General features: G+C 38.5%; 1 protein-coding gene across 8 annotated transcripts in view; it reads left to right on the plus strand.

The window, feature by feature from the left end:
• Nucleotides 1-16,301, plus strand: part of LOC114261269 (uncharacterized) — a 31,743-nt gene that overhangs the window by 4,929 nt on the left and 10,513 nt on the right. Inside the window, exons 3-7 of one of the 8 annotated variants that reach the window (XR_003628882.2) lie at nucleotides 6,675-7,424; nucleotides 9,619-10,371; nucleotides 10,754-11,515; nucleotides 12,325-12,389; nucleotides 16,003-16,062. Coding sequence is in view for 7 of the 8 variants with exons in the window: in XM_028201517.2 (XP_028057318.2) it covers nucleotides 6,675-7,424; nucleotides 9,619-10,371; nucleotides 10,754-11,515; nucleotides 12,273-12,389; nucleotides 12,540-12,650 (2,493 nt within the window). In the remaining variant the exon portion in view is untranslated. Of the gene's footprint in view, nucleotides 1-6,674; nucleotides 7,425-9,618; nucleotides 10,372-10,753; nucleotides 11,516-12,272; nucleotides 12,390-12,539; nucleotides 12,864-16,002; nucleotides 16,063-16,301 lie in introns of those variants that run through there. The other 7 variants (XM_028201509.2, XM_028201517.2, XM_028201527.2 and 4 more) reach the window with 7 other exon arrangements.

Raw genomic sequence — 16,301 nt, forward strand, 5'->3', positions numbered from 1 at the left:
GCTTTCCTGTTTAATCTTTTAGCATGAACATTGGAATGACAATTCGAGGACATTCTAGCCTTTGATAAGAAGGTATAGAACCCTGAAACAGAAAACACACAGTTATATGGAACACAAGGATGAAGCTTTAACCAATTGAATCCAACTATCTGAGTTGGGCTTTATATTGAATGCTTTAGTGCATCATAACTGTGGTTGATGCCTAGAATTAGTACATAGACCGGAGAATTTGTCTTTGTGTTGGGATTATGTCTATGTGGGACCAATGAATGTGAATAGTCATCTTTTTCTATTCATGTGATGCTTTGAAAAATGGAGAAGGCTAGCATCACATTGCTAGATAAATAAATATGGTCTTTTATTGAAGTCAGTCAAAAAGGTTGGTGAGTTTCTAGGGGAAGCTCTTGAGTGCCTAGAATGATACAATATTAATTTGGCACAATTTTTCTTCATCATTGAAATGTGGCAACCAACTTTGGGGAGATCAACAGTTGAAATTTTTGTATCTATATGTATGTAATGGGGGTATGAGATGTGTTGTGTTAGAATAGGAAAGACTATTTTGTTATATTTTATTCTTTCTATATTTATTTTTCCCTTTATGGATGTAATGGGTTGACCCATAATTTGTGCCTTATGGCACTCCTGTAATTACTCAGTATTATTAATATAAAAGGGGATGAGGTCTAACCTATTCCCTATCACTTTCTCTTCTCTAAATCTTCATGGTATCAGAGCCACACAGACCCTAGCCATCCTATTCTAGCCTCTTTCTTATCTGGCATTCTCTGAGCCATCGAAACCGAGCACCCAGCCACAAAAACCCTTCACCTAGCCTCTCTTACTCACCCAAGTCTCCCGACACCCTCTACCTAGGCCTCGGCAGCCCCCCTCTCGTCTTCTAGGGGTCTGTTGAGAGCCCTCCCTGGCTCTGTAGGCTGTGTCGCAAGGTCCTATTAACTCCAGAGCCCCTGTCGGTAGTCCTTCAAGGCTCTTCCCCTTCAACGGTAGTCGCTCTGGCTATCACGACAGTTCCTCTGGCTGTCTAGCCCTTCCACGACACTTTGTCTCTGTCCCCTGGCCCTCTGTCTCTATTGGCAGTCTCTGGGTCTCTCGCTTTTATGTCTTAAACTCTTTGTTTGATGTTTTAACCTAAAACCACAAAAAAGAAAAAAGAAAAAAAAAATGCAGTGAAAAATATATATATATATATATATTGAGAGTTCTTAATTTCTTTATACTTTCATAGTGGTAGTTGTGTCTTTTCTTCCTTCCACTTTTATCTTCTGGGTTTGTGATTGGCCTTGTTTTTGAGAGTTCAATGGTAGAGTATCCATGGTAGATTCCCTTAGTGAATCCACTATTTCTCAGCCACCTCAGAGCGAGAGTTCCATTATATCTCCTACTATGACTGATAACCTCAACCGTGGCCTCAAGATCACTACCTCTCTATTCAATAGTTAGAACTATCTAGCGTGGTCACAACGTTTGACTATTTTTTTGAAGAGTAGAGGGAAGATGGGATATGTTGATGGCAATATACCAGCACTGACCACCACGGACTCAAGTTATGATCAGTGGGAGATCACCAACTCCCTCATTATGGGTTGGTTGATCCATTCTATGGTTCTCGAGATTAGAGAGGGCTATCTCTCTATGGACACTGCACAGGATATTTGGGAGGCCGTGGCTACCACTTACTCCCGAAAAGGGAACTTCTCCCAGGCTTTCGAGTTACGTCGCTCCATTGAAAGGTCAGTAGAAGGTGAGATGACTATTCTCTAGTATTTTACCTTTTTTAGCAATGGGTGGAAGAGGCTTGATCATCTTCAGGATTACAAGCCTGTCTATCCCACTGCTTCTGCTGGTTATCGGAAGTTTGTGGCACAAGAGCGGGTCTTCAAGTTCTTGGAAGGCCTAAATGTGGAGTATGACCCTGTTCGGGGCCGAATACTTGGCATGGACGTGCTTCCTTCTCTCCAGGAAGCCTTTGCTTTTGTACAGAATGAGGAGAGTTACCGCTCTGCAATGCTTCCTTCTATTACCATTGATCGTTCTGCTTTGGTTTATGCACCTTCCCGACCTGGCAAGCGTATGTCTCATGGTTCTCGTCCTTCTTCTGAGAAGGATAATCTTTTCTGTGACTACTGTCGTCGACCTCGACACGCCCGAGAGACTTGTTGGAAGTTGCATGGGACTCCTAGTGGTCGCGGGGACCATCCTGGTAATCGAGGGGATAGATCTGGCCCGTCTAGAGGTTGAGGGACCAATGCTCGGGCTCATCTTTTAGACACGGTTGAGCCACCACCTTCATCTCCCGTTGTCTTACCAGCTGCTGATGTTTCAGAGTTATCTGATTCGGATTTTGAGATCGTTCTTCACCACTTGCTAGACTGTCGCGCCTCCACTTCTGCCACAAGTGCACTCTCTTCTTCCTTTGCCAATTTGAGTAACTTGGCTTCTTCTCCATATGGATTGCTATCTCATACCACTGTGCCTTGGATTATTGATTCTGGTGCTTCTGACCATATGTCTGGTTCCTCTCAGTTATTCTCCGAGTATAACCCCTGTTCAGGTTAAGAAAAAGTACGTATTGCTGATGGTACTATGTCATCTGTATTTAGGAAATGTTTAATTCATGTCACACCTTCCCTTCCATTATCCTCTGTTTTTCATGTTCTTAATTTTAGTGTTAATCTTTTATCTTTGAGTCGTATTACTCGTGGTTTAAATTATAGTGTGACGTTTTTTCTTGATCGTTGTCTTTTCCAGGACCTTATCATAAGGAAGGAGATTGGCAGTGGTAGAGAGGAACATGGTCTCTACATTCTCGATTAGACAAATAGGTTGGCTCATTCATCTGTTCAGTTACCATCCACCAAGGAAGACCTCTGGCTGTGGCATCGTTGTTTAAAGCATTCCTCTTTTTTACTACTTAAGCATTTATTTCCTTTTGGTTTTGAGAATAATAGTGTGTCTGATTTTCAATGTGAGTCTTTATCAACTTGGAAAACAACACCGAGCTTCTTTTGCTTATTCTATTAATAAAAGTTCAGTTTCATTTACTTTGATTCATTCTGATGTTTGGGGTCCCTCACGTTTCGTGTCTTTAAAAAATCAAAAATGGTTTGTTACTTTCATCGATGATTATTCTAGGGCAACTTGGGTCTATCTGCTGAAAGATAAAAGTGAAGTGTTTTCTATGTTTCAAACCTTCCACAAAATGATTTGCACCCAGTTTGGGGCGGTATTCAAAATTTTGCGTTATGATATTAGGGGGGGAATATCTTGACTTTGGTCTTGCCAGTTATTTTGTCACTCGTGGCATTATTCATCAAACTTCCTGCACTAATACCCCTTAATAGAATGGGGTTGCTGAAAGGAAAAATCATCATCTTCTTGATGTGGCCCGTTGTCTATCCTTTGAAATGCGTGTTCCTCGATCTTATTGTGGGAAGACAGTTCTCACTGCCGCTTATTTGATTAATCCTCTTCGTACCCAAGTCCTTTAAAAGCAAACACCTCTCCAAGTTCTGTTCGGGTCCACCTCTTTTGGGTTTTCCCTTTCCCTTAAGACCTTTGGCTATGTTTGTTTTGTCCATAATCATTCCCCTACTCATGGTAAATTGGATCCTAGCTCTCTTAGGTGTGTTTCCCTAGGTTACTTTGCCACCCAAAAGACTTATAAGTGTTATCATCCTCTCACTTGCAAATGGTTTATCTCCATGGATGTCATATTTTTTGAGTCCCAGTCTTACTTTCTCTCCTCTCCAGTGTCCTAGTCATCCTTCCAGGGGGATCCTTGGTGTGAAGAGATTCTTGTTCCACTTCCGCCAGTGGTTGCACAGATAGAGGATAATGAGCCAGTAGCGGTTGACGCAGGCAAAGTTTATGTCAGCGACAAGGACAGACAGCAAGTCACCTGGATGCAGGAACCTATTTTTCCTCCTCTACTACAAACCGCTTCCTCGGATGAGTGTCCAGAGTCACCCCCCTCTCCTGAGAGTCCAGGTAATTTTGATCATAGTGCTCCCATTCCTGAGCTTTTAGATTTTGATGTTCCCATTGTTAATAGAAAGGGGGTTAGGTCATGTACATAGCATCCAATTACGAATCATGGCTCTTATTATAATCTGTCTCCCTCATATAAAGCCTTTCTATTTCTTCTGTGAGTCTGCCTAACAATTTTCAGGAGGCTCTCACTATTCCTGAATAGAAACATGTCATGATGGAGGAGATGAGAGCTCTCAGCAAGAATGGCACTTGGGAGTTAGTGGAGTTACCTAGAGGCAAAAATCTAGTTGGATGTAAGTGGGTGTATACTGTAAAATACAAAGCAGATGGTTTCATAGAACGGTACAAAGCAAGACTGGTTGCTAAGGATTTTACTCGGACTTATGGGGTAGATTACCAGGAGACATTTGCACCGGTTACTAAGATGAACTCTGTGAGAATACTACTCTCTTTTGCCGCAAATCTGGATTGGCCATTTCATCAGTTTGATATGAAGAATGCCTTCCTTCATGGAGACCTAGAAGAAGAGGTCTATATGGATATTCCCCTTGGTTTTGAGGATGCTAGGTCCAAAGATAAAGTGTGCATTGGTTTGAAAGGTTTGATCAAGCTATGTTGAGATATGGGCTCAAGCAAAGTCCAGCTGATCACACCTTATTTGTGAAACATTTCTCACTTGGTAAAACCACAACTCTTATTGTCTATGGTGATGATATTGTTTTGACAGGAAATGATGTTGAGAAGATTCCTCGGTTGAAGAAATACTTAGCCAAGGAGTTTGAAATCAAAGACTTAGGCAATTTGAAATATTTTTTGGGCATTGAAGTAGCTCGGTCCAAGGATGGCATCTTCATATGCCAAAGGAAGTATGTACTTGACTTGCTCAAGAAAACTAGAATGCTTGAAGGTAGACCATGTGATACATCTCTAGAACTGGGCCAGAAACTAAGTGAGGATCAAGGTGGAGATCCAGTGGACAGGGGGAGATATCAGAGGCTAGTGGGTAAGCTCATATACTTATCCCACTCCCGTCCAAACATTGCTATTGCAGTGAGCATGGTTAGACAGGTTATGCATGCTCCTAGAAATTCCCACTTAGAGGCAATTATGAGAATTCTAAAATACCTGAAGGTTTCCCTTGGAAAGGGTCTCTTTTTTTGAAAACATGGACATCTTAGTGTGGAGGCATTCACTGATGCGGATTGGGCTGGACCCATCACTGACAGACGATCAACTTCTGGATATTGCACATTTGTTGGAGGCAACCTAGTCACGTAGCGAAGTAAGAAACAAAATGTGGTTGCTAGATCTAGTACTGAGGTAGAATTCCGGGCTATGGCTCAGGGTGTATGTGAGTTGCTATGGATTAGACTATTATTGGAAGACTTGGGGATCCATCAGACCGATTCCATGAGATTGTACTGTGACAACAAAGCCGCAATCAACATTGCTCATAATCCAGCTCAATATGACAGGACTAAGCATGTGGAGATTGATAGGCACTTCATCAAGGAAAAACTCACTAGTGGCACCATATGTATTCCATTTGTGAAGACTGGGGACCAACTGGCAGATGTTCTCACCAAGGGCATAGGGAGCAAACCATTTAATGGCATTCTCAACAAGCTGGGTATGAGAGATTTCGTACCAGCTTAAGGGGGAGTGTTAGAATATAAAAGATTATTTTGTTATATTTTATTCTTTCTATATTTATTTTTCCGTTTATGGATGTAATGGGTTGGCCCATAATTTATGCCTTATGGCACTCTTGTAATTACTTAGTATTATCAATATAAAAGGGGATGAGGTCTAACCTATTCCCTATCATTTTCTCTTCTCTAAATCTTCATGTTGAGTGTATGAAAGTTGGTGTCTTTACAGTGAGAAAGTCTGAGAGGGAAGGTAGCCCAAGGGTGCTACAAGGACAGCCCAGAGTGTTGTAAAAGTGGTTGTGTGATAGTGAGGTGAGAGGTGCAAGGTGTGAGATGTAAAAACAACATAGTGAGTGGGAACTTTATAGTGCTTGGTGCTTCGGGACTCAATTACCCTTGAGCAGGAGAGAGATTTGTATGTGGATAGGATATATCCATGTGGTACCTTCTACAATTGTGATTGGTGGAAGGTAGTGAAATAGGGGCATATTGTTGGGTGTTTGGGAATAATAGGGGCATATACATTTGTGATTGGTGAAAGGTAGTGCCATGTGGTACCTGATTGGTATACAAAACCTTTTCCTACAGCAAGGGTCTTAGTGTATTGGTGTTGGGTTTTGTGTATTTTTATTTCACCATTGTACTCTTTATTATTCGTGGTGGATTTATCTCTCTCATCTGTGGATGTAGGCATTTTTGCCGAACCAAGTGAAATAGCGTGTGTTTGCAAATTTATTTTGGGCATGCTTTAAACTGGCACACAGGAAATTTTTCCCAACAAGTGGCATTAGAGTTTTAGGTGGGTTTATTCCCAACACACTGGGGGATGTAGCTTTCATATTTATGCTGTACAATAAGTGATCACATGATATGTTTAGCATTTCTTTCGATTTATGCTTTGCAGACTGAATTTTGACAAAAATCCTGTTCAAGTGACTTTTAATATTATAATGTATGTTTTATTTAGTCCCCATTTTGAATGTTAACACCTTTAGATGAATTATGTAGGTTGCATTCCCAGAATTGGAAGAATTGATCCTTGGTGATATGGAAAATATCATAGAGATATGGCACAAACAAATACCGGTCTTGTCTTTCTTGAAACTACTTGAACTAAAGGTGGTCTGTTTTCCTAAATTATTGTCTGTTGGTCCTTCCAGTTTTCTACAAAGACTCCGAAATCTAGAAACACTTACTATAGAAGACTGTAGCTCATTGGAAGAAATGTTTGACACTGAGGAGCTTGATATTGAGGAAGGGTATGCAAAGCCACTCTCCCGGTTAAGAGATTTGACATTACTGAGTCTTCCTGGGTTGATGCATTTATGGAGCATGGATTCAAAAGTATATATGGGCTTTCAAAGCTTAAGTACTCTAACAATTGATTGCTGTGACTCATTGGTTAGTATCTTCTCACCATCAATTGCTGGAGTTCTTGTGCAACTTTATTGTCTAGATGTAAGAAAATCCAAGAAATTAAGAGAAGTTATTGCTAGGGGAAGGGATGGTGAAATCGTTGAAAAGATTGTGTTCCCCAATATGAAAGTTATATCACTTGGAAAACTCGCAAGCCTTACTGCTTTCTGCAATGGAAGTTATTCTTTGGATTGTCCACTTTTGGAGGCTTTAACATTGAAAAAATGTTCCCAAATTGATAAATTCACTGCAGAAAAGGTAGGGATAACCAACAATGGATTGGAGGTAACACATTTGGAGGGAAATCTTGATGTACGGTTAAAGCACATCTTTAATGAAAAGGTATGCACATATCTTGTCAATATCCAGCTAGGATGGTTGCAACATTCTTTTCATATTATGACCAGTTTTCTTATCACTGATTACCTGCTTATAGAGCCTCTACTCAGATGATATGCTTTTCTGTTTTGTTATATCCCACAACTTTAGTCACTAAGATTGGAGTTGAAGGTTACTGACCATTATGCATGCTTCCATTCAGTTGATGGTGTTGAAATTGATAAGGTGGCAAGATGTGCCAACTTGTTTGCAATGCTATTTTGGAAATGAATATGGATATGGATATGGATTTGGTGTGCACTTTTAGAGACAATTAGAAATTGGCTTACAAAGGCTTATTTCCCATGTTTACTGAAGTAATCTGATAAATGTACTAGTTTATCAGGGCCAGTATTTGAAGCACTGGAAAGCCATAATGACCTAAATAACATTTCTTTGAGTAACTTGACTCCCAAGAGGTTTATAAAAGACAGTGCTCAGTTTCTTGATGTCAAAATTTTCTAAATTTGTAGCCATAATTGAAACATATATTTGCAAAATTAAAAAAGAGAGAACACTTCTAAATTTAGGCTTTGAAATGCAGTACGTAATATTTTCTCTAACATCTTTGGACACCTTATCTATGTAAAACTTGCTATGGATGTTCGACAAACATATTTGCAGACTTTGGAAATTTATTGTTACCCTTGTAGTTTAAATAACTTTATTTCTCTAAATCCATATCTTCTAAAACTGGAAGATCCAGGAGAATTCTCCAAATCACCTTTTGGTCTAGGTTTTGACCCAAAAGTCCACTCTAGTTGAGAATAAGCAAACAAATGAACAAATAAATAAAATTATGAAAAGCCAATAGGGAACTGTCTAGTGGTTTGTCATACTGCAACATGGATATCCCACAATGAACTTAAACATGTGTGTGTGTGTTTCTCACAGTGAATTTTATTTATTTATTCAATAGATTCCATTTAGGCTCATTATTTTTTATTTTCAGAATGATGTAATTATTATACATTTTTGTTGACATATGATTAGAGGTGACCAACTGGCGGGTTGGGGAAGGTCAAGATGGATGTATTAGAACAACTCCAACCCAAGCCCTTGGGTTGAATTAGGTATGGGTTGGACAAATCAACCTGACTAATCCATTTATTTTATTGAACTCTTTTTCCAATGGACGGTGGGGTGGTGGGACGTTGGTGGTGGTGGTGGAGCCATTTTTGATGTTGTTTAGCTCAAAATCAGGAACTCATCCCCACACTACGACAGACATGGGCAACTAGATTGCTATGATGTTTCCAGAATGGGTTGAGACTTATGCCAATGAATATGATTGCTATGACCTTTTTTATGTGGGAGATCACATTGATGTCATGTATTCTGTTATAGAGGGCCTGGTAAAAATTACAAGTTCTCTTGAGGACTTCTGTATCTGATGGCAACTAGATTAAATTTACTGGCCTGTTTCGTTCTCTCTGTTTTTATTATTCATAAGATTTTCCTAAGCCAATTATGAGGGCATATTATCAGCTTGGATGGTGGGGGTGGGGGTGGGGGTGGGGGTGGGATGGTAGGTTCTTTATTTATTGCTTGTTTTTATGCTTTCCCAACAGGTACCCATGTCCAACCCATTTTAAATGGGTTTGTAAGTTGCAAACCATTTAAACCCCTTTATGGCATGGACACATTTAAATGGGTTTTAAACAGGTAAAATTGGGTGGGTTCTTGATTTCGGTTAAAGCTTGCCCCTTCTACATATGATTGATGATTACCTTTTCTCCTTCTTCTTGTTCATCTTTTGTAATTATAACAAAAAGATTTGTTTACGATTTGATTTATGAATGAACTTTTTCCTATTAAAATGCTCCGGTGAACAAATGGAACTATTTTTGTTGCTGCGTACCATATGCCCCCTAATTTTTGTGCCATGGCAGTTTCCTGCCTTGGCAACTTAGTCTAGATCATGGTTTAAATATTGGCAATTGTAATAGCAGATAAGAGTTGTTAAAGGAGATCCATAAAATGCTTGTTTATTCTTTTAAGTTTCTATGGTTTAATAAGCCAAGTTAACCTTTCACTTTCTCAAGCATTAAAAAACTTTAAATTTTTTTATTTGGGTTCAGTCTGAAAGGTCAAAGTTGATACAGTAGTCTTTGTAAATCATGGAACACATATGGCTAACGTGGATATCTTTCCCCAGATTACATTGCCTCGCTTGACGGAATTGAAGCTCTCATATGCTAATAATTTGAGAGAGATATGGCATGGGAAACTTCCAATTGGGTCGTTTTGTAAACTATGGCTCATAGAGGTGGAAGACTGTCACCAACTGATGAGCATTGTTCCATCCAATTTACTCCAAAGGTTACAACAGTTAGAGAGACTTTATGTTGCAAGGTGCCCTTCTCTGGTGAAGGTTTTTGACTTTGAAGGACTAAATGTTGTGGACAGATGTGCAGAACTCCGTAATTTGAAAGAATTGACATTGCAACATTTAGCTAAGTTAACATATGTTTGTCACGGGGTACCCCCTGGGTTTCAAGGATTTCAGAACCTAGGTTCCCTGAATATTGAGAATTGTGATAGCTTGAGATTTGTATTCCCAGCTTCCGTGGCAAAATGTCTAGTGCAGCTCCAATCTCTAACCATAATTACATGCAACTCAATGAAAGAAATAGTAGTAGAAGAAGAAGTAGTTGATATAATTGAGTTCCGTTGTTTGGATGCTCTTGTGCTCAAAGATCTACCAAATCTCATGAGTTTTTGTTTGGGGAATTGCACTTTAGAATGGCCCTCCTTGAGACAACTAACCATAGATAAATGCCCCCAGTTGAAGTCCTTTCCATCCAGATTCTGGAGCACTCAAAAGTTAAGGGGAACACATGTAGAATCCGAAGAAACAGTTCGTGAGGCTGACCTCAATATATCTGTTCAGTATCTGTTCAATGAAAAGGTATGAAAACAAACTACTTTTTTTTTTCCCGTTCTTTCGGGGAGGGAATTCCTTTTTCTTGTTCAATTTGATAAATGAATTATTTCTAAGAACTTGTTTTGGGAGGAAATAAAAGCCAATGAAAGTTCTGAACCAGTTATGACATGGCCCAGACCAATAGTAGTGCTTGAAAAAGATTGTAATGGGCAGATGATTTGGTTATTATCCATTGCTTTTTTTCTCTTCTCCTTCCTTTCTTTAGGTTATCCATTTAGTTGTAGACTGTAATTTTCACAATTGTGCATTCTGATAAATGTGTGAATAGAATAGAATTGAAAGTTTCTAAAAGCTTGGGGGTTATGTTACATAATTATCTTTAACACAGCAAAAAATGGTTTGACAGGTTTCATTTCCTAGCCTAGAGGAATTCAATCTCAACTTTGTGAACATGAATGACATATGCCACAGCCTTCCCTCTTTGTCTTTATGCAAGCTAAGAACCTTGTGGGCTGAAAACTGTGACAAACTGTTGAGTGTTGTTACATCTAGTACATTAGAAAGTTTACACAATCTACAAGATCTTGTTGTTCAATGCTGTGGCTCATTGGCTGTGGTTTTTGACTTGGAAGGAATTGTTGTTGAAGATGAACATGTACCGCCGTTCTCAATGTTAAAAAAGTTGGTGCTAAGAGAACTACCTGTCTTGAAGCACATATTGAAGAAGGGCCCCACAGTAAAAGCTGTCTTTCAAAATCTAAAAACTTTGAAATTACATGATTGTGATAGTTTGCAAAATCTCTTTCCAATCTCCATATTTAGAGGCATTGCTAGACTTCAAAAACTAGATGTGAGAAGATGCAAAATGATGGAAGAAATTATTACAAAGGAAGAAGGGGATGTAGTAACTGCCAACATGATTGAGTTCCCTGAACTTGACTCCATTACCCTTAAATCTCTACCAAAGCTCATTAGTTTCTTCCCTAGAAAATACACTTTGAAGTGCCCATCCTTGAATGCAATATGGGTAAAAGACTGTCCCAAAATGAAGTCCATCTGTGGACACGAAGGCTCAAAGAAGCTAGTGAGAATGCAAGCAGGACTTGATGAATGGCTTTGGAGAAGTGCATCATGTAACACTTTCGAATTCTTCAGCTTGAACAATCAGGTATGTATGAAACTCTTTTTTATTAATATTTATTTATTATTGTTATTTTAATTTTATCATGAACACGAGTTCATATATGTGTATAGGGTTTTTATTTTTCCTTTAAAGGTCTTTAAATATTGACCACTGCCCATGAATAAAGACTTACCATTGTGTTTCATTATAAGAAATTTAAGTAAAAATCTTGTTGGACCTTCACTCTAGGAGCAAGAGCATTTTAAATTTTATTATATTGTTGAAATGATTTACATAATTTTTTATTTTATTTATATAAAACTGGAATTGAGGGACACTTAATGAAATTATTGCATGCACACTGGTGGTATTACAGGAATTTGAGTAGCCATTTCAGTTTTTACGGCTCCAACTGGTTTTTTTCCCCTTACCCTGTAGTAAATTTATTGCATTGGTATTCATTTGTCTTTAAGTTTTATTATCTTTCCAAAGAAAAATGACTTGATTCAAAACTACACATACTAAAGGTTTCAAAGTTTTCATACATTAGTAAAAACAACATTTTTGCAGCAAGGGAGCTTGGTGGAACGTCTAATTTACTCATGCCACATCTATAAATAGTCTGCAAAAACTGCCTATAATATCCATACATACAAAAAAAAAAAAAAAATTGTGATTGTCATTATCCTTCTCGATGATTGCATCCTCCATTTATCAAATCTATTCTTTTTCTTCTCTTTCTTCCACTTGTTCTTCTTCCTTTTCATTTTCTGCATTCTTACTTTTCTGGGTACCGATACAGTATGTGGCAATGGAGCTTGTTGTTGAGAGCGATACTGACGATACATTGGCAGGGGTTTCTGTTTCAAATGATTACTTGGGGGAGACAGATAACCAAGAGAAAGTGACACATCTGAAGGTAATGTAAAAATTTGAAGTAAATTTGTGGAGCTGTCAAACATGTTCATTCATTTCTTTCCCTTGAAACTATGTGAATACTTCTATAGTTGTATAACCCTATATCTTATTGCCTAGCAGTTACCGTGTTCCTTTGTTCATTTACACGTAGTTGCCAAGAGTGATTCTAGAAGATTGTGTTCAAATGGGTGAAAACAAAGACAGAAAAAGGTTTAAAATCATATTAAGGGAGGGAGGTTGTGAATCATGGGAGGCTCAATGAAGGTGGAGATTTAAAAACCAACACGCACTCGAAAGGAAATTATGAAAAAAAGTTTGTTGAAATCAGCGTTGAATATTATAAATTTGGTATGCAGAGACTGTCTTTATTGATATTGACATTTTGCCTGATAAGGTTTGATCAATGCAAATAGCCAAAACTAGTGTAAGATCCACACTTGAATAGAAACTTCTAGCAAATGATGAACGCCCAAAAGATGAGTAAAAAAATGCTTGATTTCATAAAAGATTCAAATAGAGCATCGCTTTGGATCGCATTGGAATTGTGGAGGGAAAAGAGATGAGAATGGGAAAGTGAAAAAAAAAAAATGCTTCTACTTCATACACTTCTCCTTTCCCATTTTTTTTTCCTTCCACAAATCTGTCTACAAATGCATGATCCAAACACAACATAAAGGTTCTCTTCCTTAGAAGTAGGTTGCATGCCTTTCTATTTTATCTTATCATGTTTCTTTGCTTCTATTTAGCCTTTATGCTTATCTTTTCTAGGGGAAAAAAAAGAGTCTAGGAGTTCAAAAATTTTGGAGACCTAGAACATGATGGGCATTACATCTCTCTTTGTCAAGTGGTGATTTATGAAATCCCCTTGACTCTTTAGGAATTTCCTTTTCAACCATGGCAACAAACTTGGTAGGGCAGTCAAAAGGGAGATGACCAAAACCATTACAATTATAGCATCATGTTTCAGAAGCATCATTGCTTAAAAGCACTAGAACTAGACCGCTTATTGGGTACATTAGATTCCCTAATGTGCTTGTTGAAGAATGAGTTGGGCTGCTGTTAGAATTAGAAGAACCACTATGCAATCTCTCAACAATCACTAAAACCAGCTTACTAATTTCTCGCTTAGATAGTTATTTTGCAGTGGAAATTTTATGGAAGATTTTAGTGACAAATCCTCTTATAACTTGAATAGTATCACTTAACGAATAGAGCATAGTTGCAGTAAGTTTAAAAGCAAGCTGTGGCTTTAATTCATTATAATCATAACATCTTCATTCCAATCAAAAGAACTACCCAAAAAAATTTATATAAAAAAAAAAAAAAAAATTCAAAAGCAGAATGAATGGCCAAGTGATAGACGTTACATGTATACTTTTCCATAGACATGTTATCTTGCCTCAAGGGCATAATTGAAGATTGGTACTTTGCTTGTAGTTTACTGGCAGAAACTGGTGCATAATTGCTTGCTTAATCTTTTCCCAAGTTCCAATCTCACCCATTCCAGTCCTTTGAATGTTTGCTTGCACTTTGATCCACCAAACATGTGTTGCTCCCTTGAGCTTTATTTCAAATTTTCATCCAAATCATGTATTAAAAATCAAACCAAACACTACCTTTTGAATTTTCATTCATCTCATACCATCTAAAGCTTTCTGGATTAGGTATCTAAATTAAGGAAAACATGGGAATGGTTGTCCTCATTAAAATAGTTAACTTCTTACTATATTTCTTTGTCAACCACCCAGTTTCTTCTATCTCCATGATTCCTTTCAAGCCATTGTTGTGGTTGTAGAGGGGGAATTTGCTACCTTAGTTGAATTTGTGGTTCTTCCCTTATGAGTAACATTGGTGGTGGGAATTGTATTGGCAAATTAGCGTCCAATTGTTTCAACTTTTGATATTGAACTAGGGATATTGAAGCATGATACATTAGCTACCCGCTCCTATACCCTTGTTGAAAAATGAAAAAAGAAACAAAAAAAGTATTAGTGGAAGCCTTCAAGAATTGAGTGGTATCAACTTTTGTTTTTGAAGAACTTATTATTGAACCATGATTTCTCTCTGAGCTTCATGTTCTTTTGAAAATGCTGTGAGAATATTATGTTTTATGTATATATAGTAGTTTATATATTCTGTATATATTAGGGATTTTGTTTCCTTTTTTTAGTTCTAGGGTTAGATTGATATAAACTAATGTATTCTTATATTTTACATACAAATGAATATACGGGTTGTTTAGAAATTCTTACATGGTATCAGAGCCGCCTCTGAGCCCAAACCCTAGACGTTGTCTCTGAATCGTCTTCCTCATCAAATTCTCACTAAGTCGTGATCATAGGTCGTCTCCTTCGTCGCGATTATTTCTCGGAAAGCAGCCCTTTGGTTTCATCTCTCTCTAAGTCACAAGTCGTGACTTCCTCTGTCTTCGTTTGGTTCAATCGAAGGTCACGAGTGTCTCACGTGATCAACTGGTTCCTCATCTGCTTTAGGAAGATGACTTCGTGCTCCGTCTGCACTGGTTGAAGGAGTGTCACATTGGCCTTATCTCTCTAGGTTGAGTTCAACGTGACCCTTCTTTGGATTTCTTTGGTTCTTGATCATCATAACTCTTCCTCTGGTCTCTGCCTCTGTTTCTGTTTCTGTTTCTGTTTCAGTTTCAGTCGAAGAACCAAGTTGGCCTAGGAACCAAGTCGCTAGTCGTGGCATCATCTCTCTCACTATCGTTGCTATTCAGAGCCCTATGAAGCTCCATCGCTGGTCTCTATCTCTGCTTCAGTCTCTCTCTCTCTCTCTCTCTGATTCTACTTGGGATATTTGTGGGTCAGGGCTTCCAGTTCTGTCTATTTGACTTGGAATATTTGTGGGTTGGGTCAAGATTTTGGTTATTATAAAGTGACCCCACTTGGGACCTTGTTAATTTATGGGTTCGTTGGATAACTTTTTTGCTTATTACGGTTCTAGTTCTGATCTTTGGGTTCTTACACTTGAACCCCTGAGCTTTCTGGTTATTACAATGTCTCTGGCTTTTGATGAATGTGCCTACTGCCATCAAAGGGGTGGGTCATTGGAAGTACCATTGTCGCAAGAAATGATGTCTGTCTGCTTCGTCTTCTTAGCAGTTTTCGATCCACTTCTACGCCGCTCCTCTGAGTACCGTTTGGCCTTTTGCCGGTTCTACTGCATCTGCTCCAGCTCTCGATCCTACCTTGGCTTCCTTGAGTGCTCAGATTAGTTAGTTTCAGCATATGCTATCTACTTCCCAGCCATCCTCATCTGCCTCCATTGTTTCATCTCTTCATTTAGGTTTGCTTGGGTATTCTTCAAGTATCTCTTCGTCTGTTTGAATTTTTGACTCTGGTGCCTCTCATCATGACTTCCCATCTCTTCTTACGTCAAAATTGTACTCCCCCTCCTTTTCCTATTACTGTTAATGCTGCTAATGGGTCTAGTATATCTGTTATATCTGTTGGGTCTGTCTTACTGTCAGATAGGTCTGTTGTCTCTATTCTATCTTTCTTTTATGTTCCTCAATTATCTGTCAGTTTATAATCTATCAGTCAGCTTGATGCCTCCAGTTTTGATGTTATTTTTCTTTTTCTATCTCTGTGTAGGATCGGATGTCAAAGCAACAGATTAGGACTGGTCGTGGAATTGGAAACCTCTATATGGTGGTGAGCTTGCATCTGCCTATGACAACCTCTCCGACTGTCTTTTCCTCTTTTTAGTTAGATTCTCTGTCCAGTCTTTTCTACTTGTGGCATTCTAGATTGGGGCATTTGTCTGCTAACCGTTTACGGTCTTTAGCTCAATCAGGTATATTGGGTAAAGTTTCTCCTAGTGAATTTATTGAATGTCGAGGGTGTAAACTTGCCAAAATGACAGCCTTACCTTTTCATAGAAGTACTTCTCT

Source organism: Camellia sinensis, chromosome 11 (assembly GCF_055761805.1).
Source record: "Camellia sinensis isolate YWXY chromosome 11, ASM5576180v1, whole genome shotgun sequence".
In the NCBI taxonomy this organism is placed as follows: Eukaryota; Viridiplantae; Streptophyta; class Magnoliopsida; order Ericales; family Theaceae; genus Camellia; species Camellia sinensis.